At 42.8% G+C, this 25,991-nt stretch overlaps 1 protein-coding gene and 1 long non-coding RNA gene across 3 annotated transcripts; both read left to right on the top strand.

Annotated features, from left to right (window-relative positions):
- Positions 1–3,192: 3,192 nt before the first annotated feature.
- On the top strand, positions 3,193–24,642 carry LOC132892108 (uncharacterized). Its single transcript, XR_009655405.1, has 4 exons — positions 3,193–3,340; positions 3,412–3,473; positions 18,303–22,009; positions 22,346–24,642. It is a non-coding gene; the product is annotated as an uncharacterized LOC132892108 (long non-coding RNA).
- On the top strand, positions 12,040–21,639 carry LOC132892023 (uncharacterized). Of its 2 annotated transcripts, none has more exons than XM_060930435.1 (2): positions 12,040–15,823; positions 15,965–21,639. In XM_060930435.1, the coding sequence occupies exon 2, from the start codon at positions 16,630–16,632 to the stop codon at positions 17,680–17,682; it is 1,053 nt and encodes a 350-aa protein (XP_060786418.1). In that variant the 5' UTR covers positions 12,040–15,823; positions 15,965–16,629; the 3' UTR covers positions 17,683–21,639. The 2 variants fall into 2 exon arrangements, with proteins under 2 accessions (XP_060786418.1, XP_060786334.1); XM_060930351.1 differs by having other exon boundaries at positions 12,040–15,770; positions 15,856–21,639.
- Positions 24,643–25,991: the final 1,349 nt, after the last annotated feature.

Consider the following 25,991-nt stretch of genomic DNA (forward strand, 5'->3'; position numbering starts at 1 on the left):
ATGCTAGTAATCTATATCTCTCATCTCATCTCATTATCTCTAGCCGCTTTATCCTTCTACAGGGTCGCAGGCAAGCTGGAGCCTATCCCAGCTGACTACGGGCGAAAGGCAGGGTACACCCTGGACAAGTCGCCAGGTCATCACAGGGCTGACACATAGACACAGACAACCATTCACACTCACGGTCAATTTAGAGTCACCAGTTAACCTAACCTGCATGTCTTTGGACTGTGGGGGAAACCGGAGCACCCGGAGGAAACCCACGCGGACACGGGGAGAACATGCAAACTCCACACAGAAAGGCCCTCGCTGGCCCCGGGGCTCGAACCCAGGACCTTCTTGCTGTGAGGCGACAGCGCTAACCACTACACCACCGTGCCGCCCCTAATCTATATCTACATTATTCAATTCATATGATATAGCTATAAAATAGATAATATACAATATAGTGAGACAGACATATTATTATCATTAATAATTAATAATTTGTATTCCACTGATAAAAATATATCTAAATACCAGAAAAGTGTTTCCAATAGTTAGTTCTAAATTTCTTAGTAGTCTCAGAGTTTTCAATATCGTCAGGCAGATAATTATATAACATGGCAGCCAAAAACATTCTGTGTTCTGATTTTGAGTTTATTTTCAAAATATGAATTTTGTTCTTTGCTCTTGTGCTGTATGAACATCAGAGTTTTTAACAAAAATTTTACATCGGTATTCTGGTAGAAGTTCGTTCATACATTTGTACACCATCAGACATTTGTTAAATTTCTTTCAACAATAGGAACCCAATTTCGCTTTCTGAAAAGAACTTCAGAATGTTCATCCCTGATTTTCTTCTTTAGTATCAAACATGCGCCTGTTTTCTGCAAACGGTAAAGCCTTTCCAACTTAGTCACATCTGCATTCGACCAGACCACATCACAGTACTCGAAGAGAGGTAAAACCAAGGTGTTAAAGATCATTTTGCTGGTCTTGGTATCGATGTATTTTCTTAAACGTCCCAATATCCCTAATCTCTTGCTGATTTTAGAGCACAGGTCATCAATGCATAAATTTGTCCTTTATATAACTTAAAATCATACTGATAAGAAATAACTTCATTCATAATTCTTGGGTTTCAGTCATGTGACTATTCTTAGCGATTTCACTTCAGGTAAAACAGCTGGTGGTCGAGCAAACCAAAATGGCTGCTGTAGTGCAAACAACTAGCGATAACTTATCAGAGTACGCTCGTAATCTAGAAGCCACTGCTGGCTTTAGATATATTCAGAAGATTGCTATGTGCAATGGAATCGACCCCTACAGTCTGGGAAAGAAGGATTTGTCATACGATCTCAAAAACTACTCTTCAGTCGAGTTCCCCCACATCTCGAACTATCTGGTGTTGCAGACGTCCTTCTACACCACAAATTAGATGAAAGTGTGGAAGAGTATGGAGGCTTACAACTTTTTTGTATGTGGCTGGGTAAAGGACCTCGGTATCAAGTCGCTGCCGAATGAATCCTGTATTGTTTTTGCCCGTGTGAGTATGTTTTTTAAAAAAAAGTTTTTCGTTCGCATCTTTATAATGAAGCGCTACAAGTTGAAGTGTAAACAAACAACAGTTCACTTGATTCTCACTTGTGTTGGCTCTTATCTCTCAGGTCAATCATTCACAAAGATAATCAGAAACCCCTTTAAAGACCTGGATCTTACTTAAACAAGATGGAGAAGTGATCACGGAGCATTGTAACTCTATGGCTGGGGAAGAATTTTGTCGTGACCTTCATGCATATGGACTTTATGAGGAGTAAACAAAGAAACAGCTGGGGACTTTAGAGCTTCGTGACTAAAAAAAAGTACCGTAAAATAATGACACACAGCAAGAAAAAGTATTTGGAAAACACTAAGGACAGCTGAGAGGGAAATACAAACCTTTCACCAAGTGATCACTGCAAACTCAAGCATGCTTCAACTCGGCTCCCTTTGATTTCAGTGAGAGGTTCAAAAGTCACCTTTCTCGACATCTTTTTTTGAAACCCTGTGTTTGTTCACCCTTTTTTATTAGTTCACTGGGAACCCTGAAGAAACTTTTATCAGTTTCACAGTTTGATCAATTTGAACAACCTAAAACAATGCAAGCGTGAGGCATTTTTCATGAGAGCAATGCACCTTCTCCGTACAAACACTTTGTCAACTGTGCTTTGGTAGACCACCAGCTAAAGTTCTGAATAACTAATGAGGCAGATGTGACATCACGTGAAACCCAAGAATATACAGATCCGCTATATGAACACATTTGATTTAGTGTTCCCCTAGTTATACAAAATGCTGCCTACTTTAAATCAAATTGTCCTCATATTCTAATAAAATGTGTTCATATTTATATTAAAATTGTGTTAGGTATTTAGCTAGCTACGTATGCAACAAAATGGATAATGTTATAAGAGGAAACAACCCACAGCATCGATGTCTGGACTACTTAATGAAGCAAGTTGAATTACTGTCAAACAGCAGGAAGGGTTAAAAATTTGCACAATAAGAGGAGTCATAGATATATTTTAAAAAAAGCACAAAAAAACAAATTAAGGATCTATACTGGGAGAATTAGGGCCTGATATTTTAGATAATCTGTGGCATTTTTAGCAAAAATAAATTGATATTAGTAGGATTTTATTACAAATAACGCATTTCCATCAAATTATGGTACTGGAACTCAGTCATACTTGTAGTTCATATAAGTAAAAAAAAAAAAATCAAAACCAGTACAGACAGATACATATCACAAAAGAAATTCAAAATAGGCATTGGTGTGCATGTAATAAAACAATTTGGCAAGTACATTGTGTTTACTGGACGTTCAACTGTAAGGTTTCCTGCACTAATGGTTATGTGTCGATAGAGCTGATCATAATTTTATCAGGAACTTGCTTTAGTCTGCTACTTGGATCTCTGTGTTGGTGAACACAAAGATTTCACCATGTAATTTCTGTATGTTTTCCCACAGCACACAGCCTCGGATAATGGTTCTGTGGCAGTATGCAGTGATTTGTCCTAGTGATGTTCAGCTGGGTTCCGATCCCAGCCAATCGCTGCATGAGAATGCTGCATAAAGGTGAGCAGAGAGCACCTGTCTGCCTCTCGCTTGCCAGAGGCTGGGTTACGTCACATCCCGGCATCTTCTACTTCCGCTTTCGTGTGGAGACAGGTAGGCTGTTGGCAGCAACTGCCTTCTCTCCTCTGTTGTCTATTCAGTGCTCATTTTAGTCATTTTTGTGTCATAGAAGCTCGCTTGGGTGTTGCTGCTGGCTGCATGCTTCTCACCGCTCCTTATGCCTCTCACTGTTCGCTGCTGGTAAGTGTGCTATTTTCATGCGTCCTTTGTTGTGGCGTTGCACGTGCAGCAACGTGTGTGTTTGTTTACAGGTAGCTCTCGTGTAGCGTCGCTCCCTCCGCTCCACGCTGTGTTGTTCTGGACTGCCTGACCGGTATGTAGTGCGGTGGCTTTAGCTTCCTCCTCCACCCATTGTAAGTTGCTTATGTTTGTATTTGTTTTGTATTGCAGGGTAAAGGTAGTCTAGCAGCAGCGTAAAGCCAGCAACCCTGCGAGAAACCACTGCTGTTTTGCCTTGAGCTGTTTTGCTCTGCGTTATTTTGCTTTGCGTTACTTTGCACCGCGTTGCGCTGCTTCACTTTGTCTTGCGTCGGGCATGCACGGCCTTGCCACGGATGACTTGGCTTCTGGTTGCCTTGCCTGACGCTGACTATTCAGCAGGCCAGTTGCTTCCGTGGCTTGCCGGTGCTCCCCAGGCGAAGCTGTGGCTCAGTAACACTGTCTTTTTAATTAAGTCAAGCCACGTTTTATCTGTGTGTGTGTACGCGTGTGTGAGAGAACAGCGTGGTGATTTAGTTATTCTGTTCCTTTGTTATTTATGTTTGTTTGTTTATTGGTACATTCCTTGTTTTCTTTGTTATTAAATAGTTTTGCTTTTATTTCTAACCTGTTGCTCTCTGGTCCCCCCCCATTCAGGTGATGAGTCTACGGTGGTGGATTGATGTCCTGGTGATGGTGTTCCTTGTGTTGTGTTTTGCACATTGGGTGGTTTTTGCTTCCTATTTAGTTGCTTTGTGTGGTGTTCCTGGGATTCCCCTTTTTATTTGCACAGTCTGGCATCATGAGTGTCAGCCCTGATTGGTTTTCCTTTGATTGTCCCAGAGCGAGTGATATTTTATTCTTTTTAAAACAAAAATTAACTTGTTAATAACAAAATTTTGTATTTTTTTGTATTTTTGAACTGCAGTCTGTCTCACTTGCTAACGAACCTAAGTGCCCTTTTTGTGTTTCTTTTGGGGGTTATCATATCCCAAATATTTCCCTGGGTGAAATTCCCAGGGTGGCATAGTCTGGCAACAAATTAAATTCTTTACACTGTCCTAATCCATACTTTACGCCTCATGCCGCCACAGTTACAACCTCTAATTGGAGTTTACGTCCTTGACGGAGGAGACATTTTGCTGTCGTCTCATCCCAAATATCCCCATCTCTTCTTTTTCCTCTCCGTCTGTCCATGCAGGCCATTATCTTTATCTATCTTCCCTCTTTCCATGGAAACTTGATCTGTTGGTAATCTGTAGCTTGTTTTTGTTGCTTGTGACCATGGAGTGCTCTTGGTGAATTTAATAGCCCTAAAATGCTAAAACGAGTTTCCCACTTGGTCCATTTTGTCATGTGTGCAGGCTGTAATGTACCTCTGATTTGATGTTCCTGCTCCCTGGCCTAGTGTTGGAGCTCAACATGCCTGCTGTGGGAATACTGAATTCTCAGTGTTCTTTTTTTCTTGTACAATGCCTTCACCCTCTAAATTCATCAGAATCATTGTGGAACTAACGAGGGATTGAACTGACCAACATTTCACCACTTTCTTCTCATTCTGCTCTAATTGCTGACTTCAACATCCAGAAGCCATTTCTAAATTCAGCTTTTTTATTTTTGCCTCATAACTATGGTGATGCTTATCTGAGAGGGGTGACAGGCAGATCCTGTGACTCCTACAATAGAGATTTTAGTTAAGACCCCGAGATGTCAGATTTGCCATATGATGATGACAACTTCAGTCCCTTGTTCAATCCACCATTTTAATTCGTTCCTTAACTCAGCTGTTTACACTCACTGGCCACTTTAATAGAAGGATCTGTACCACTGTTTTTTTCAGCCAATCATGTGGCAATAGTGCAAAGCAAATCATGTAAATACAGGTCAAGAGCTTCAGTTAATCATCACATCAAACATCAGAATGGGGAAAAATGTGATCTCAGTAACTTGGCATGGGCATTGATGCCAGATGAGCTGCTTTAACTATTTTAATTGTTATTTTACTGCTGATCTCCTGGGATTTTCAATCTTTCAAGCCTCAGGCAGTGAGTGGCAAGAAACAGCTTGCTGATGAGAAGAAGTCTTTGTCACATATACATTACAGCACAGTAAAATGATTTTTTTCACATATCCCAGCTTGTTAGAAAGATGGGGTCAGAACACCCCTGGAGTAGAGAGGGTGAAGGGTTAAGCCTTACTCAAGGGCCCAACAGTGACAGCTTGGCACAGATGGTGCTTGAACCCCTGACCTTCTAATCGGTAACCCAGAGCTCACTGAGCTTATTCAATGAGCTAAACCATTAGGCCACCAGAGGTTAAGGGAGACTGGTCAAACTCACTTAAGTTTAAAGTAACCCAAATAATCACTCTTTACAATTGTATTGAGCAAAAAAATAGCCTCAATGAGGCTGTAGCTCATACCGGCCACTGTTGTTGTGTGCGAGTTTGAAATCTGATCAATCCTGTGGGAGGAGTAGCGATTTTTGTGAAACTGCACATGACCCCTGTGTAGCCGTATCCATGGTAGGTGGCACCACCTGATGAACAATTCATGTTGGAATGTCTTTAGAGTCTTCTGGGTGAGCTTCAGTGAAAACATCCCATCAGTTTACGAAGAGTAGTGTTTAATGTGACGAATAACCCCAAAATTTCAGATGCCCATAAAATTGTAAATATGACAGGGGGCACCACCATCTTGACACATTTTATGCACACCCACCTGGGGAACATTGTACGTGAGTTTGATCTAAATCCAATCAATCCTGTAGGAGGAGTAGCGATTTTAGTAAATTGTGGACGGACGATGATGGATGATGCGTGATCGCATAAGCACATCTGGCCTATGGCTGGATGAGCTAAAAAAGCATTGTACTATACAGAACCTTGAGTCTACATGTGATCTCACTGACTTTGACTGTGGCATGGTTGTTGGTGCCAGATGTGTTGGTTTGAGTATTTCAGACAATGACTATGCTAAATCAAATAACCACTCTTTACAGCTGTGGTGAACAGAAAAGCATCTCATAACGCACAACACATCAAACCTTGAAGTGAGTGGGCTGCAACAGCAGCAGGAATCTGAGACTACAGTGGGAACAGGCTCACGGAAAGAAGATCAGACAAAGACCAGGTGATGTGAACATTAACTGAAGCTCTTGACCTGTCTTGCACTGCTGCCACATGATTGGCTGATTGGATACTTGCACAAATGAGCAGAGGTACAGGTATTCCTACTAAATTGGCCAGTGAATGTATCTTGACTGTGAAATTGCATGTCTTGATACACAGACTGCTAAAACAACAACCTGGCTTCAGTTCCTGCTTTTTCTTTCTTTTGTCACATTTCTTTGATAAACTCCTTTATTCAGTGAAGACTTGTTGCCGGATTTACATTTTATTGAAACTCATGCGTGAAAAACTCATTTGTCTAACTGTTTTACTAAGAGTTTAACTGCCAAATTAATCATTTCCTCATGTAAGTTCAGAGGCAGATTGAGACACACAGTTGTCTCTCCTAATTCATCTTCTCTGAGTTGCAGTGTGTGTGTGTGAGATGACGATAGCATAGGACAGAGTGACAGCATGAGATCCTCACTGACAGATATTATGTCTATTCTTCTCACCCTGTACTCGAAAAAAAAAGTAACCTTGAAAAGAAAATGTATCGGCTGAAAATTCTGAACAATCACTATAATTGTGTATTTCTGGTTTTTGGATCAACTATAAAAGCATGCCATGTGAACGACTTGTCCAGGTTTCCTCTAAGTGTCATTGTAATTAAGCTATAATTTCATACCAGGCAGAAAAAGACAAAGATATACACACCCTGACAAAGGCAGATAATTAAGTGCTGCATTAGTTGGTGCGTGGAGATTTAAATAAGGTCTTCAGCACAAGACACAAGCGTCTTATTTCTCTTGATGAATGAGATAACATGATTCAAAATTATTTTCTTCTGCTGCTCTGGGATTTTTTTGTCATCCCACTCTGCATATTATTCATGGCCAAGAATTTAAGGGTGCGTGCCAAAGCCAGGGATAATTGAGGGCAAATCTGATATTTAAATGCATTCAGTTCAATAAATGTTCCTCAGATCTGGACCACAACACTGCAGAACTGAGTGTTCTCTTTATTATGCTAACATGCTTGATTAATCATTAAGGGCCTGACAACTGGATGATGAATTGTACCAGATGTATTCGCACAGTGTAAAATCTAGGGCAATCAGAATGAATTTTATGATTCAAGTATGAGCAAAAATTGCATAATCTTTAAGTATGAAAGCAAACAAATCCACTTTCAGATATTTAAAATCCCATGTTTGATTTTTATATACTCACAAGCCACCTGTACACCTACTCATTCATGCAGTTATCCAATTATCCAGTCATGTAGCAGCAGCACAATGCAAAAAAAATCATGCAGATACATCTCAAGAGCTTCAGTTAACATTTACATCAAACATCAGAATGGGGAAAATGTGATCTTCATGACTTTGGCCATAACATGAGTGTTCGTACCAGATGGGCTGGTTTGACTATTTCAGAAACTTCTGATCTCCTGGAAATTTCATGCACAACAATCTCTAGAGGTCAGAGGGGAATGGCTAGACTGGTTCGAGTGGTCGACAGGAAGGCGAAGGTAACTCAAACAAGACTGTCAATGATGGTGTAGCTCACTCTGGCCCCGTTTAGTTCAGAAGGAACGATCTAAAGTGGGCCACCTTGTGCAATAAATGTTGCAAGCTATATACACTATATAGATACACCCTAGGAATACCGACTTATTTGCCAGAAAGAATCCAAAACGGTGAGGAATTGACCAAGAAGAAGCGATTTTTGTTGAACTGATCATTAAGGCTTAATTAGCCCATAACTTCATTAATAATTGTAATTAAGCAAATCTGGGTAGAAGTTATATGCACCCTAGGTACCCCTATCTTCATGCCAGAAAGAATCAAAATTGAGGGAGAAGAAGTGATTTGTGTGGAAACTGATCGTCAGGGCTTAATTACTCCATATCTTCATTATTAATTGCAATTATGCAAATTTGGGTAGAAGCTACATGCACCCCAGGCAGACCCACCTTCCTGCCAAAAAGAATAAAAATTGGTGGAGAATTGAGAGAGAAGAAGCGATTTTCGTGAAATGTAGATGACGCTGGATGAACTATGGACAACACATGATGGCATAAGCTCATCACCTGTTGGCCAGATGAGCTAAAAAACACTCTTTACAACCATGGTGAGCAGAGAGGCATCTCAGAATAAACATGTCAAACCTTGAGGATGACCGGAAGACCACATCAGGTTCCAATGATAGCCCTCATTGTAATTATTACAACTTTTAGATTAATCACTGCAAATTATGTCTAAATTTAAAAGTATGGCTTCTAGAATCATTATTTGGCAGCTTATAGAAGTACAGTGGCAGAAAGCATGAAGTATGTTAGGGGTGAGTGTACTGTCTCTGCTCTTGAGAGACGCAGCAAGTTACTAGACAGGCCTTGAAAAATATTTGTATTATTTAAATTAAAATGCTCTGACAGTTAATTGCGCACACAATTTAATATGGCCATGAGACAGAATCATGAAACTGTAAAGCGTGTAGTGTTTGAGGGATGTGGGCTCCATTATCATACTTCCCTTGTTTGAATTGTCAAATAAAATATTGCTAATGTTTTAGTAAAATCAATGCACTCTCCTGTAGAGAAAACATTTAAAGAATAAGATGACCTAGCACTCATCTGCTATATTTGCAGCTCAAGAAAGTGTAGTTAATAATTTAATAATGCTTCGACAATACCCATTAAAAAGAAATAAACAAAACATAAGCAATAAAAAAAATCAGAAACATTGCTTATGTCCTCGATATAATTAAAGTGCTATCTCCTTCAGTGGAAAAAAAACCACACATTAAATCTACAGCAAGAATATGGCCCTATATGCTCCTTTCAAATTCAGCTAGTGAACAAAGCTGTTCCAATAAGTGCCTGTTGGAAATTTTATTATTTACATAATAGCACTGGTGGCACGGTGGTGTAGTGGTTAGCGCTGTCACCTCACAGCAAGAAGGTCCGGGTTCGAGCCCCATGGCCGACGAGGGCCTTTCTGTGCGGAGTTTTCATGTTCTCCCCATGTCCGTGTGGGTTTCCTCCGGGTGCTCCGGTTTCCCCCACAGTCCAAAGACATGCAGGTTAGGTTAACTGGTGACTCTAAATTGACCGTAGGTGTGAATGTGAGTGTGAATGGTTGTCTGTGTCTGTGCCAGCCCTGTGATGACCTGGCGACTTGTCCAGGGTGTACCCCGCCTTTCGCCCGTAGTCAGCTGGGATAGGCTCCAGCTTGCCTGCGACCCTGTAGAAGGATAAAGCGGCTAGAGATAATGAGATGAGATGAGCACTGGTGGCACGGTGGTGTAGTGGTTAGCGCTGTCACCTCACAGCAAGAAGGTCCGGGTTCGAGCCCCATGGCCGGCGAGGGCCTTTCTGTGCGGAGTTTTCATGTTCTCCCCATGTCCGTCCGTGTGGGTTTCCTCCGGGTGCTCCGGTTTCCCCCACAGTCCAAAGACATGCAGGTTAGGTTAACTGGTGACTCTAAAGTGAGTGTGAATGGGTGTCTGTGTGTCAGCCCTGTGATGACCTGGCGACTTGTCCAGGGTGTACCCTGCCTTTCGCCCGTAATCAGCTGGGATAGGCTCCAGCTTGCCTGCAACCCTGTAGAACAGGATAAAGCGGCTACAGATAATGAGATGAGATGAGACATAATAGCACTATGGTTCCTGTTAGTTTTACTGAAGTTACTGAACAATTCATAGTAGTTCCTAAATAATACACCATACAACAAATAACTGCATGACGTTAATCACATACACTAACTGGTTTCTTAATTACAGTGTCTTGCAAAAGTATTCATCCCCCTTGGTGCTTGTCCTGTTTTGTCGCATTCCAAGCTGGAATTAAAATGGATTTTTGGAGGGTTAGCACCACTTGATTTACACAACATGCCTACCACTTTAAAGGTGCAAGTTGGTTTTTTTTTTATTGTGACACAAACAATAATTAAGATGAAAAAACAGAAATCTGGAGTGTGCATAGGTATTCACCCCCTTTTGTATGAAACCTCTAAATAAGAGCTGGTCCAACCAATTCACTTCATAAGTCACATAATTAGTTGATTAAGATCCACCTGCATGCAATCAAAGTGTCACATGATCTGTCACATGATGTCTGTATAAATCAACCTGTTCTGGAAGGACCCTGACTCTGCAACACTACTAAACAAACAACATCAAAACCAAGGAGCACTCCAAACAGGTCAGAGACAAAGTTGTGAAGTATAGATCAGGGTTGGGTTATAAAAAAAAATCCCAAACTTTGCATATCCCAGGGAGCACCATTAAATCCATTCTAGCAAAATGGAAAGAATATGACACCACTACAAACCTGACAAGAGAAGGCCGCCCACCAAAACTCACAGACCGGGCAAGGACGGCATTAATCAGAGATGCAACAAAGACACCAAACATAACACTGAAGGAGCTGCAAAGATCCACAGTGGAGATGGGAGTACCTGTCCATAGGACCACTTTAACTCTTTACCCCTTAAAGCAGTTGCTACAGCCACCCTTGTATATGTATATACTGTTCACCCTTAGAACATATTTACAAGAAAAAAAGTCTAAAGACAAGGTTTTAGACAAGGCATCATATATCATCATTATGGGATATACATGGGGTCATCATATGTCGTCATTCAGGGGTAAAGAGTTAAGCTGTACACTCCACAGAGTGGGGCTTTATGGAAGAGTGGCCAGAAAAAAGCCATTGCTTCAAGAAAAAATTAAGAAAAAAAAAAGAGTTTGGAGTTTGCCCAATACCATGTGGCAGATTCCCCAAACACATGGAAAAAGATTCTCTGATCATATAAGACTAAAATGGAACTTTTTGGTCATTATGGGAAATGCCATGTGTGGCACAAATCCAACAGTTCCCATCACCCTGAGAACACCATTCCTACAGTGAAGCATGGTGGCGGCAGCATCATGTTGTGGGGATATTTTAAACCTGCAGGGACAGGAAAGCTGGTCAGGACTGAAGGAAAGATAGATGGCACTAAACACAGGGCAATTCTGGAGGAAAACCTGTTTGAGTCAGCCAGAGGTTTGAGACTGGGATGAAGGTTCATGCTCCAGCAGGACAATGGCCCTAAACATACTGCTAAAGTTGCACTGGAGTGGTTTAAAGGTAAACATTTAAATGTCTTGGAATGGCCTAATCAAAGCCCAGACTTTAATCCAATTGAGAATCTGTGGCATAACTTGAAGATTGCTGGACACCAACACAACCCATCTAACTTGAAGGAGTTGGAGCAGTTTTGCCTTGAGGAATGGGCAAAAATCCCAGTGGCTAGATGAGCTAAGCTAATAGAGACATACCCCAAGAGACTTGCAGCTGTAATTTCAGCAAAAGGTGGCTCTACAAAGTATTGACTTTGGGGGATGAATACCTCTGTGCACTCCAGATTTCTATTTTTTCATCTTAAATATTGTTTGTGTCACAATAAAACAACAATTTTCACCTTTAAAGTGGTAGGTGTGTTGTGTAAATTAAATGGTGCTCACCCCCCAAAAATCCATTTTAATTCCAGCTTGTAATGCGACAAAACAGAGCAAACACCACAGGGGATGAATACTTTTGCAAGACACTGTCAGAGTACCATAATAACACTGGGTACAGGCCCCCCCCCCCCTTAATCTTAGCACAGTCTGAATTCTTCATGGTAGGGATTTTACAAGGTGTTGGAAACATTCCTTTGAGATTCTGGTCCATGCTGACACAATTGGGTCACATATAAAAGGGCCTAATGGGTACCAGTGTGTACCAAGAAAACATTTCCCACACCATTACACCATAAGCAGCAGCCTGAACGGTTAAGATAGTGCAGGTTTGTGCCATGAATTCATGTTGACACCAAATTTTCACCCTACCATCTGCATGTCGCACCTGATACCAGTGAGTCATATACTAGTGCATCTCAAAAAATTAGAATATTGTGAAAAAGTTCAATATTTTCCATTTAAGAAAGTGAAAATGTTATATATTATAGACTCATTACAAATAAACTAAAATGTTTCAAGCATTTTTCTATTTTTATTTTAATCAGTATGGCATACAGTACAAAAACATAAAAAAACCCATCTCAAAATATTAGAATATTTAATTTTGAGTTTGAGTAAAACAGTATGAACACAGTGTATCTCTTGGTCTAGTTCAGTACACACAACCACAATCATGGGGAAGACTGCTGACTTGACTGTTGTCCAGAAGATGATCACTGATGCCCTCCACAAGGAGGGTAAGCCACAAAAGGTCATTGCTGAAAAGGGTGGTTGGAAAAGGTGCACAAGCAACAGGGATGGCCGCAGTCTTGAGAGGATTGTCAAGAAAAGTTGATTCAAGAACTTGGGAGAGCTTCACAAGGAGTGGACTGAGGCAGGTGACAGTGTATCAAGACCCATCACGAACAGACATCTTCAAGAAAGGGGATACAACTTTCGCATTCCTAATATCAAGCTACTCCTGAGCCAGAGACAATGTCAGAAGTGTCTTATCTGGGCTAAGGAGAGAAAGAAATGGACTGTTGCTCAGTGGTCCCAAGTCCTCTTTTCAGATGAAAGTACATTTTTCTGTATACGTGTTTCTGTATGTTGAGCTAAAGTGGCTTATGGCCCTTTTCCACTACCCTTTTTCAGCTCACTTCAGCCCGACACGGCTCGCGTTTCGACTACCTCAGAACAGCACGACTCAGCTCGCTTCAGCCCTGCTTAGCACCCAAAACTTGCACGGTTTTGGAGTGGGGGTGAAGCGAGCCAAACTGAGCCGGGTGGGGCTAGGGGCGTGAGGAGACACTCCCCTGTGCACTGATTGGTGAGGAGGAGTGTCCTCACATGCCCACACGCCCCGCGAGCACGCTGGGATCTGTAAACACCGTAAACCCGGAAGGAGAAGAATTACAAATTACGAGAATTTCTGAAGCCTTATGCGCCTCACCTCATCTATACACTCTTGCCAGTATCTGTTGGCGTTGTCGGTGACAACAAGCCACAGCACCAAGACCAGCAACACTAACGACTCCATGTCCTCCATGTTTATTGTTTACTATCTGGGTCGTGAGACTACCGCTTAAAAGATCACTGATGTCACTGTTTGTGCCGCCTAACGACATCACGTGACATCCACCCACTTTCGCTAACTCCACCCAATGTGTCCACCCACTTCCAGCCAGCACGGTTCAGCGCGGTTGTAGTCGAAATGCAACTCCAACAGCCCCACTCAGCTCGACTCAGCCCAACTCAGCACGGCACGGCTCAGCCCAACTCAGCCATGTTTGTAGTGGAAAAGCAGCATTAGTTACTGAAAAGAGATGTTTTTTTCCAATGTTGTAATCGCTGTTCTGTGGCCTTGGTGGTAATGAGCAGGGTGCTTGAGTTCGTCCTGCTTGCATCTTCTCATGATGTAACCACCTTTCCTGACCTCGGTGGTGATAAGCAGGGTGCCTGAGTTCTCATAACTACACATCCTCCTGCACATACCAGAGCATGCCAGGTGCACGCTTTAACAAAGCTTCATAGAAAATCTTGAGGCAATCACATGAAGATGCAAGCAGTAAGCGAATGCCTTTAGAGTATAATAGATAGCAGCCACTAAAACACAACTCAGAGCGCGCATACTCTCGGCATCATCAGAAGTGGTGTCTTCTTCTATTCTTCTCTTTCCTTTCCTATTTTATATATCTTTATATGATCTACTATAATAAATAACTGAAAAGATGACTCCTAAGCATTCTGAAGTGTTTATTAGAAATTTCCATTACAATTTGGCGTCCCTGGGTGTGCCCTATGCGTCTGATCCTCGGACGATGGAACACTCCCAAGGCTACGGTGCGGAGCTAAGAACTCAGACGAGAGACCAGGCCATCAGGGCTCACCGAACCAGTAAGTGATAACTTTGCATTCTTGTGTAAAGAAATTAGTGGAAACAGTATTTAAAAAATGATATAAGAGACGGACAGAGATTTGTCCTAGTCAATGAAGAATGATATAAGAGATGGACAGAGATTGTCCCAGTCGAGGAAGACTGATATAAGAGACGGACAGAAGTTTGTCCGAGCCCAGGAGGACTGCTAAGCTGTGGTACCATCAATATGTTTGCAGACAATGGATAAACACAATTTTGAGTCAATAAACTGCGAGTAGTTTATTGGGTTGTGTAAGAGAATTATCCGCCTAAATGACGACTGGGTAATCGCTCGCCTACTTGAGGAGGGGAAGTACGGGTGCGTGTTTCGACGGATTCACGTTCAGCGATTCGTGGGAATTGAATCTTGCTCCCTTTGTTCTGTGTGAACAACTGGCCCATCTGGGGAATGGGATAGAGAGGTTCGATCACGAAAACGCAAAGACACACCAGTGTGCACGCAAAATATTGATGAATTAACAGAGTACTGTCCTCCTCCAAATTCTGAAACAGAGAAACAGATTTTGTACACATGCGCGAGTTGTCTCTGAGGTTGTTGTGATAAATGATACCTGCTTTAATTTAAGGCAAATGTCAGATAAATTGTTTACTAATAAGAACATACCTAAAGGATTATTGTGTCGCATTTTTGGACATAGTCCAACTTGCTCTTCTTGTGATCCTAATAAAAACTCAGCCATTGTTGTCATAACCTATTGATATAACAGTGTACAATGAGGAACAGAAACAGTAAGTTAGGGAAAGAAAAGAAAAAGCAAGTAAGTGTGAAGCTACATGTGCTATAATAAGAATTGGGTGTTCCTATGACAACCCAAACATCCAGTTTATGAAAACCTCGTATGGCGAGGATTACTTGGCACAGTTTGACATATGGGTAAAGGACTTAGGATTCCCTGAAAAGGGCAGTTTTAGTCCCAGGCAGATAGGACAGTTAGAAGAAAAGTTGAAACAGAAGGAAAAGAAGAGCCTGCAGATAATGTTAAGTGCTTAGGGGACTGGAGGGCGTTTTCTGCATGGAAAGAAGAAACACTTAAGAGAGAGTACAAAAGAGAGAAACGACAGGCAGGGCTCTCACCCTCTTCTCAGTGTTTGAAATTTCAGATGGACCCTGACCTGGAGTCTGCCCCACCACCCCGACACACACTGCCTCCTCAGCAAGGCGGAGCATCACTCCCACAAGTGCTTCACCCACTGAAAGGGGGAGAAGTAAAAAAAAAAGCCAAAAAAACCCCCACCTGGGCCTCTGGAATCTCTCCCAGCCTACCAGCCGCCTCCAGCATCAGCGCCTCTCAGCGCTTCTCCGTCACATACGAGATCCGGTCTTGCATATGGCGATGGAAAAGACACCCTCCTGAACCTGACCACATGCTCACCAGTGGGTCCACAAGGCCATAACCTAAAGTCTGAAGTTCTTCATCTTCCAATGGTGTAAGTGACTGGAGCTGATGGCATGCTTTTAGTCCACAGACCCTGGACGACAGCTGACATGAAGGAAAGCATGGCTTCTCTTCCCAATGTGAGAGAGGTAGGAGGAAAGAGATTTGGTAATGAGCTGTTGATATTTTGCAGAGAATTCCGACCAACCACCCATGAGCTTCGCCGCCTACTCATGATCAAGATGGGTATAGATTGGAACAAAGTTTCCAAAGAGTGGCCGGAAGCTGACCAGCGAATGACTACACCAGACTGGAGTGCGGCTGGCAATAGTGAGTATAGAGATACCATCACTGCTTTCTGTGCTCGTCTGGACAGTGCTTTTCCTTTGAACATAGACATGACTAAGATCAGTATGTGTAAGCAAGAAGATGGAGAAGGGGTGTCAGCGTTTCTCGCCCGTCTCACCGCCGCGCAGGAGAAAAAAAACACAGTGGCCTGACCAGGCCCATGAACCTGGCTGCAGTGGAGGGCACTCCTGAGACTCACCAAGATCGAGCAGTACGCTGTGCATGCAGAAAAGCTGCTGAAAGAGAAGGAGAAGACAAAGTCGGCACAAAGAGACCAAGACCTACACGCCACCACTCTCACTCTTCTCCAGACTGCTCAGCCTGGACCTAGAGGAAGACGTCAAGGTAGGGGCTGAGACAGGACGACCTGGAGTGACTCGTCCTGGATAAAAGGCGTAACCTGCTACAACTGCAATCGTAAGGGACACATGGCTCGAGATTGTCTCCACAGTAACAGGCAGAAGCCCTGTGAGGAGTACAGCAAAGCAGACTGACGGGCAGACTCCGGGAATGGGCCCTGCACAGAGAACAGGGGAGGTAACACACACACCTGATGATACACATACACATAGACAGGAGCATTCACATAACGTTAAACACATTAGTAGCAGCACCTGCATGCAACAGCAAGACTACACAGAAACGCCAGTCCAAATAGATACACCTGAAGTTGCATTAAGTTTGTTAAAATACACAACTACTCCCTTCTCTAAACTCCCTTGTATTCCCCTCACTGTATGTGGGTATGTGTTAACCTTTTTAGTAGATTCTGGAGCAGGACACTCAGTGATACAACATGGGGTACTTCCAGTAGACCCACCGCTCAGCTCAAATTCTATTCAGACAGTGGGCATCTCAGGACAACCTGTAACCGAAACTTTCTCAGTCAACCTCCCATGTGAAAGCGAGGGAGGAATAGTTACATCCCACTCATTTCTCATCTCACATACATGTCCAGTAAATTTGTTAGCACGTGATTTAATGTGCAAATTAGGAGTAAATCTCATGTCCACTCCAGATGGGCTAACTATTGAAGTAAGTGAAATGTGCGGTGTGCAGTATGGGTTTGGAAGCCCCCTGTATGTGTATGTCTGGCGGCTCTGCTCAGATCAACTCACACAAACTCCAAAACACCTTGTACAGCTCGCACGCTTGAACACCTCATCAGCTGACACAGATTATATGAAAGAGGAAGATTTGCATTGCACAGCACATGTTCACCAAGGGCAAGATGTAGAGTTTGAAAAGGCTTGGTTTGCAGACCCCCACACACGTGAAAGATTGACCCTCAAAACTACATATTGGTCTAAACATTATTGTGCTGTGCAGGTCCATTTTACTCGTTGTCCAAACAGCTGCATCAATGCTCTTCGCAGTGTTCTCAAACATGTTATACATGGCCTCATGACAGAGGACTCTGAGGTTGACTGCTGCCAACATGATTTCTTTGACATCATTAATTCTATACCCCATGTCTCATTAGCAAAACTGCGAGCCGCCCATTGGAAAGACGTGGGGAAGTGGGTCAAGAAGTGTGCAGCCAATGACAATGAATGGTCCTGAACAGAGGACCCTAGTGTGTTGTTTTGTCAAAGGCTTGGGGTCTACAAGCAAAGTTAGGCTATGTGTGTGCATGTTAAGCGCAGTGTAATATTAGCCACTGATGACCAGGGTCCTGGGGACCCTGGCCATAGTGGCCTGTTTGTCTCTGTTTCCACAGGCATAACTCCAGCAGAGGTGCACCCCAAATTGGTGGGAGTTCCAAATTCTGTTTGGGCGAAGGGTAAACATGATGTAGGCCTAATAAAGAATGCTGAACCAGTGGTGATCACCCCCAAATCAGATTTCAGTCCTAAACAGATCCAATACCCACTCAAACCAGAAGCAATCGCAGGTATAAAACCGTTCGTTGCTGAAGGCAGATGTAATTGTCCCTTGCCAGGACTCTCCAGTGCGCACTCCTATTTTTTCCAGTTAAGAAGGCAAGAAAACCGTCCCAGCCCGATGAGTGGAGGTTTGTCCAAGATCTGCAAGCAGTCAATGCTGCGGCTGTTCCGCGCGCGCCTGACGTCCCTAAAAGGCGCCCTGCAGACCACACCCATGCTGGGACTGCCTGACCCCAATAAACCATTTGTTCAAACTGTAGATGAAAAGAAGGGTTTATGACCTCTGTTCTTTTGCAGAAACACGGGGATAGATTGAGAACTGTAGCCTACTTCTCCAGCAGGCTGGATCCAGTGGCGGCTGGACTTCCTGTTTGCCTGTGTGCAGTTGCTGCAGCTGAAAAGGCGGTAACTCCTTCCAGAAATATTGTGGGGTACTCTAACCTCACCCTTTTGGTCCCACATGCTGTCTCCCTGCTTCTGTTGGAGAAAATACGTCACATTTGTCAGCACAGAGATGGTTGAAGTATAACACTGTCATACTTGATATGCCTAGCATCATTGTGAAACGTTGTTCTGTTCTGAATTCTGCCTCTCTTCTCCCTACAGAGGACAATGGAGAACCACATGACTGTGTTGCTCTCACTAACGATTTTTGTTCCCCCAGGGCAGACTTAAAGAGCGACCCTTTAGAAAATCCAGACATGATCCTCTATGTGGATGGTTCAGCCTCCAGAGACCCAGAGACGGGAAAGAACAAAGTAGGTTTTGCCATAGTCTCAGATCACAAGGTCCTCAAGGCGTCACGTCTGCCCTCGAACCTGTCGGTGCAGGCTGCAGAGCTCTGTGCCCTCATTGAGGCATGCAAATTGGCGGCAGGGCAATCTGTCAATATTTTTACGGACAGTAGGTATGCATTTGGAAACATAGAAAATTTCTCACTAGCACAGGATCTCCCATTGCACATCATAAACTGGTCTCTGAGTTGTTGGATGCTGTTCTACTCCCTAGAGCCATTGCTGTGTGTAAGTGTGCTGCTCATACTAACAATACTAATCTTGTGTCTCAAGGGAATGCCAGGGTGGACGCGGCAGCTAAGTGTGCAGCCTCGGCTTCCAGTCCACCCTCTAACCTTGCCTTTCCTCAGGTTTCTACCCCTTGTTTACAGCTAGCGGACCTTCAGAGCACTGCCACCCAGGACGAGAGATAAGTCTGGAAACAGGCAGGCTGTATCCTTGCAAACTCAGTCTGGGTTTGTCCCTCGGGCCGTCCCTGTCTACCAAAATACATGTTCCCTTTCTATGCAAAATTGACACATGGGCTCACCCATGTGTCAAAAGGGGTGATGGTAGCAGAAGTAACAAAGAGATGGTTCACAAAGGGGTTTTCAAATTATGCTGCGAAATTATTGCAAGCAATGCTTGATATGTGCACAACATAATGCAGGTCAAGGTATCAGACTAACTCAAGCAGCACACCCAATACCAGACAAACCATTTGATCACCTCCAAATGGACTTTATTGAACTGACACCTAGTGAAGGGAAAGGGTGTTGCCTGGTAATAGTTGATGTTTTCAAAATGGGTTGAAGTATTCCCCACAGCTAAACAAGACTCAGAGGCAGTAGTCAAAGCACTCCTGAGAGATGTAATTCCTAGGTGGGGTATACCTAGCAAAATCTCAAGTGACAATGGAACACCCTTTGTTAATGCAGCCCTAAAGAAAATAGGAGCATTCCTAGGGATAGACCTGAAACAACATTGTGCCTATCATCCTGCCAGTGCAGGAGCAGTAGAGAGGGAAAATGGGTCCCTTAAAAATAAACTAAGCAAAGTTTGTGCAGAAACAGAGCTAGGATGGACAAAGGTCCTCCCTGTAGTACTCACAAATGAGGATGCAAACTAGGCCTAAACATGGGTTAAGCCCATTCGAAATTCAGTTTGGACGAGTACCCAACATAGGAATAGGGCCAGCCCAAGGAACACTGCCGAACAGCAGACTGTGTGATGATGCAATGTTGAATTACTGTGCAACGTTGTCCTCTGCTTTGAAATATATCCACAAACAGGTAAAGAAGCACTTCCCAAACCCGCTGAGGGACCTCTGCATGATCTACAACCAGGGGATTGGATCGTGGTGAAGGACTTCCGATGAACCAAGTGGAACAAGCCACGGTGGAATAGCCCATTCCAGGTCCTGCTCGCAACCCCAACGGCAGTGAAGGTCACAGGCAGAGTGACGTGGATCCACGCTAGCCACTGCAGGAGGGTTCCTGAACCGGCTGAGCAGGAGGAGGAGGAAGGCCTAAGTGACCAGACGCTGACTAAAGCTCGTGAGGAAGAAAGGCATCACTACATGGAACAGTGCGAGTATCACATCAATCACGCACGCACTCTCAATAGGGAAGAGTATTTCAGTGTCTAGCCGATAGACAAGTCTTAGGTTTTCGAGTTTCCTCCAATTCCTGGTGAGGTGGGACGAGGGCTGATAGGGCATACCCGCCCTCTGAGCACCAATACACGTCAAGAAGGGCAAGGGTTAACTCGGTAACATCACTGAGGCACTGAACAAGATGCGCAAGGTTGCTGGACAATTACGAGCAGATGAACATGGAGGAGTTGAAGACAGCTGATCATGTTAGTTCAGTGGATGGAAGACTCTGATTCTATCCACCATACCGGTCCTGGGCTTAGTGATTGTGATGCTATGTTTGCTCCCTGTTTTCTGTCAATGTTGTATGTCTGTGTTTCAGAGGCAGCTGACAAATATTGGTTACCAGATGGTAAAAATAGACTCAGACGACTTGCCTGACTGGCCTCCAAAACCCACACGAAGACCACAACCCACACGAAGACCACAACCCACCGTTCGATGACATCAGCACAGTTGACATGAAATTAGCCCTAACTTAAAACATTTTCATTTGTGGTTGTTTCCTGTTCTATTGTTTCCTGATCTATGTATATAGCTTGCTAGCATTAACTTAAGATGTCTATGTCTTTTAAAAAACAGCCTTAGCATTATCCCTGTACACTCAATGACGTGTTAAGTCGAATCTCTCTGAGAACTCTTATCACTGAAACTGTGTACAGTTCCTTTCTTTCCTTTTAGCAATTATTATCCTATAGGATAATAAGGGGGGAAATGTGAAGGAAAATTAATGGACGAACATTATTATTCTCTGTGTTTCTGTATGTTGAGCTAAAGTGGCTTAGTTACTGAGAAGAGATGTTTTTTTCCAATGTTCTAATCACTGTTATGTGGCCTTGGTGGTAATGAGCAGGGTGCTTGAGTTCGTCCTGCTTGCATCTTCTCATGATGTAACCACCTTTCCTGACCTCGGTGGTGATAAGCAGGGTGCCTGAGTTCTCATAACTATGCATCCGCCTGCATATACCAGAGCATGCCAGGTGCATGCTTTAACAAAGCTTCATAGAAAATCTTGAGCCAATCACGTGAAGATGCAAGCAGTAAGCGAATGCCTTTAGAGTATAATAGATAGCAGCCACTAAAACACAACTCAGAGTGCGCGTACTCTTGGCATCATCAGAAGTGGTGTCTTCTTCTATTCTTCTCTTTCCTTTCCTATTTTATATATCTTTATATGATCTACTATAATAAATAACTGAAAAGATGACTCCTAAGCATTCTGAAGTGTTTATTAGAAATTTCCATTACACCATCTACCAGGAGATTTTAGAGTACTTCATGCTTCCATCTGCTGACGAGCTTTTTGGAGATGCTGATTTCCTTTTCCATTAGGACTTAGCACCTACCCACAGTGCCAAAACTACTACCAAATGTGTTTGATTGGCCAGCCAACTTGCCTGACCTGAACCCCATAGAGAATCTATGGTGTATTGTCAAGAGGAAGATGAGAAACACCTGACTCAAAAATACAGATACGCTGAAGGCCACTATCAAAGCACCCTGGGCTTCAGTAAAACCTCAGCAGTGCCACAGACTGATCACCTCCATGCTACACCGCATTGATCCAGTAATTCATGGTAAAGGAGCCCCAACCAAGTATTGAGTGTATAAATGAATATACTTTTCAGAAGTTGGATATTTCTGTATTGTAAATCCTTTTTTGATTGATCTTAGGGAATATTCTAATAATTTGAGATACTGGATTTCTGATTTTCATGAGCTATAAGCCATAATCATCAAAATTAAAACAAAAAAGGCTTTAAATATTTCACTTTACATGTAATGAATATAGAATATATGAAAGTTTACCTTTTTGAATTAAATTATGAAAAAAAGGAACTTTTTCATGGTATTCTAATTTTTTGAGATGCACTAGTACAGTAGGTGACTGTTTCCAATCTTTAACTCTGCAGTGTTGGTGATCTTATGTCCACTGTAGCCTCAGGTTCCTGTCCTTGGCATACAGGAACTTGACGTGGTTTTCCAGTCATCCTCAAGGTTTGACATGTTTGTTCTGAGATGCTTGTCTTCTATGTTGACAATATAAGCAGTGTCTCTGATATTTTTTATTGCTTTTGTTTTGTATCGCTTATGCTTATTGCTTTTGTAATGCTTATTGTCGAGGAATAATTAAATTATTAGCTACACTAACTTGAGCTGCAAACACAGCGCATGAGTGCTAGGTCAAACATTCTTTAAATCTTTTTTTTAACTTTACTAAAACATTAACAGTATTTTATTTATTATTATTTAGCAAATTAAAAATGTTAAAATATCGCCTATATCTCTCACACACTACACACTTTACAGTTTCATGACCCTGTTTAGTGTCTTGTGGCTATATTAAAATTTGTGCCCAATTAACTGTCAGAGCATGATTTAAATAAAACAGATTTTTTTTCATGGCACTGTCTAGTAACTTGCTGTGTCTCTCAACAGCAGAGACAGTCGACTCGCCCCGGCATGCTTCATGCTTTCTGCCACTGTATTTCTATAAGCTGCCAAATAATGAAGCTGGAAGCTATATTTATTATCTAAACAAATTAGATTAATTACAATTAGGGCTATCATGCAGCAAAATATTGGCGATATACTTGACACGTTTTAAATGTTTATTTGAATGCTTGCCATCTTCTTATTCATATATCATATTACTCTTGACACTTTTTGTCTCTTGCTTTTATGTTATGGGATGTATGGATGCTGTCAGTCCCTCACTTACTTGCTCACTCGAGTTTGTAGACAGCAGTGGCGGCTGGTAGTCTTTCAAACAGGGGAGGCTGGTCGGTTATGATATTTCCAGATTTTAAAAGAAAAGACACATCAATTTTGCCCATACTCTTGCCTCTGATCTGGCTGATTGTTGGCAGGGTCACAAACTGTGAAATAACAGGTTCTTTTGGCCCATTAGCCTACTGTCCGATATACATGATGGTGGTGTGTGTGGGGGGGTATATTTTAACATTTTATATTTTAAAATTGTGGCATGTTGTTTAAAAATTTATCATTATTGAAAGCAGCTCTTTGTCAGGAACCTCAGCAGTAACAGCAGAGTGTTCTGGAATAGGCACAAGCACTGACCTTGGGGAGCCAGACATAGAGCTGGGTGCCACACATTTCATTCAATGACACTTTCCCTATATTTTACTTATTTTGACTGAGAAATGTTTTATTGACAATTTTGATAACCCTTCACTTTTAATCCAGGTCTGTAGTGTGAAATGTTCTCGGCTGTGTTTTTGTTTAAAAATGTTTTCCAAATTGTAGCTGTGTTTAATTCATATCCAGAAAAATATATATTCCAATATAATATACTCAGCATAAACATTTTAAATAAATTCTATATTTTTGGTCCATCCATGACATATTACTAAAGTAGCCTATTTACTGTTGTTGATGTGGGTCACTTGCTGTTAGCCAATTCACTTTCTCGTACCAGGAGAGCTGAAAGGAACGAGTATTATTCCCTACCTTTTTCACCAAGTCAATTTGAGGCGTTGGTCTACCCTGCTCTTTAATTTTAATTTTTTCCTCGAAAGGAAGACTGGCAAATGGCTTCGCCAAAATTAAATCAGCAATGCTTGGCATCCGTGCGCAGCTTTCTTGCTAGCTGACTAGCCCCCTCAAGTTCAAGTTCAGTCATTCAAATAAACGACATTTCTGGAACTAAGATAGCAAACTTGATAACACTATATTTAAACTTTATTTACAATGAAAATATATACAAACTAAAAAAGCTGGTAGAAACTGTATGTAATGAATGAAATCGAAATGTAAGCTGATCTCTTACAGTACACCACAGCACTTGCGAATCCGCATGGGACTGAACTGAGATTCACCGCTGCCTGTCTATATTTGAAACTAGCTGTCAATCAAAGAAAATATCCGGCCGCTTTCACCAATCACCAGTCTCCTCACGGAAAGCTTTGCCATGTCCCTCCCACTGTGAGGCTCGGAGTCCGTGGGCGGGCATTTTCGCAGTATTTGTCCAATAATCATCTTGCATTTTGAGATTGAAAAGCGCATAGCTCCCAAATGCCATTGAAGTCCACTGAGGCTGGGAGTCCGTGGGAGTCCGTAGGCAGGCGTTTTCGCAATATTTGTCCAATAATCTCATCTCATCTCATCTCATCTCATTATCTCTAGCCGCTTTATCCTTCTACAGGGTCGCAGGCAAGCTGGAGCCTATCCCAGCTGACTACGGGCGAAAGGCGGGGTACACCCTGGACAAGTCGCCAGGTCATCACAGGGCTGACACATAGACACAGACAACCATTCACACTCACATTCACACCTACGGTCAATTTAGAGTCACCAGTTAACCTAACCTGCATGTCTTTGGACTGTGGGGGAAACCGGAGCACCCGGAGGAAACCCACGCAGACACGGGGAGAACATGCAAACTCCACACAGAAAGGCCCTCACCGGCCCTGGGGCTCGAACCCAGGACCTTCTTGCTGTGAGGCGACAGCGCTAACCACTACACCACCGTGCCGCCCTTGTCCAATAATCGTCTTGCATTTTGATATTGAAAAGCGCATAGCTCCCAAATGACATTGAAGTCCACTGAGGCTGGGCTGCATCGCGCTGTCACGAGGGGGAAAAACTCACGCACACGCACACGCAACTGGGGAAAGTTATAATGGAATGATTTCGCACTGTAGTTAGGTTGAGCACATATATTTCTATGATTCTGGATCTGAAATAGCAATGTTATAAGGTCGGCTATAACATAAGCCTAGCGCAATTCATCCTACACGATGTTTGTCATTTTTAGAGGAGGCTGAGCCTCCCTCGTTGTCTTAGAGCAATCGCCCGTGGTAGACAGTATAGCTGCTTTATGTCCTGGGGCTCCCTCATGCCTGTGTTACCTTCTGGCTCTCCCCTTTTAGTTATGCTGTCATAGTTAGTTTAGCCAGAGTCCCTGCTTGCACTCAGTGCAAAATGTATCCTGTTCTTACTCTTTAGGTGACATTGGGCATACCCAACAACCTGTGTTTTCTCTCTCTCCCCATCACTCTGTCTGTCCCTCTGAGTTACATGTTGATCTTGAGACCGAGATGCTGACCTCTTCTGCTCCTCGGACCTGCCTGATCCATCATGCTGCCCTACTTCTGGTTGGAGTCTTATCACATTGCTCCTGTGGAGGACGGCCCCATACGGACAGTCGAAAGTCACACTTGGAAGACGCTCTGGACACTTACAGTAATGCTTTTATGGCTGAGGACTTCAGTTGACTTGCTAACTTTAGGACTGCGGTTTTGTACAGTTTTGTACTCAAGTTTCCATCAATGAACAGTTTATAACTTCAACAAAACAGACTTCATGTTCAAACTATAATGAATTTCCTTGTTACACAGTTATACTTTGTGACTATATAGGACACTGTTATAGAAGCAAGTAATCACGTTGTCTGCTATCACCCAGATGAGGATGGGTTCTCTTTTGAGTCTGGTTCCTCTTGAGGTTTCTTCCTCATGTTGTCTGAGGGAGTTTTTCCTTGCCACCGTCGCCACAGGCTTGCTCATCAGGGATAGATTAGGGATAAAATTAGCTCAT

Source organism: Neoarius graeffei, chromosome 1, assembly GCF_027579695.1.
Source record: "Neoarius graeffei isolate fNeoGra1 chromosome 1, fNeoGra1.pri, whole genome shotgun sequence".
Lineage (NCBI taxonomy): Eukaryota > Metazoa > Chordata > Actinopteri > Siluriformes > Ariidae > Neoarius > Neoarius graeffei.

Coding starts and splice junctions, on each gene's coding strand:
- LOC132892023 (XM_060930435.1), top strand. CDS start 16,630: ATGGGCCCTGCACAGAGAACAGGGGAGGTAACACACACACCTGATGAT.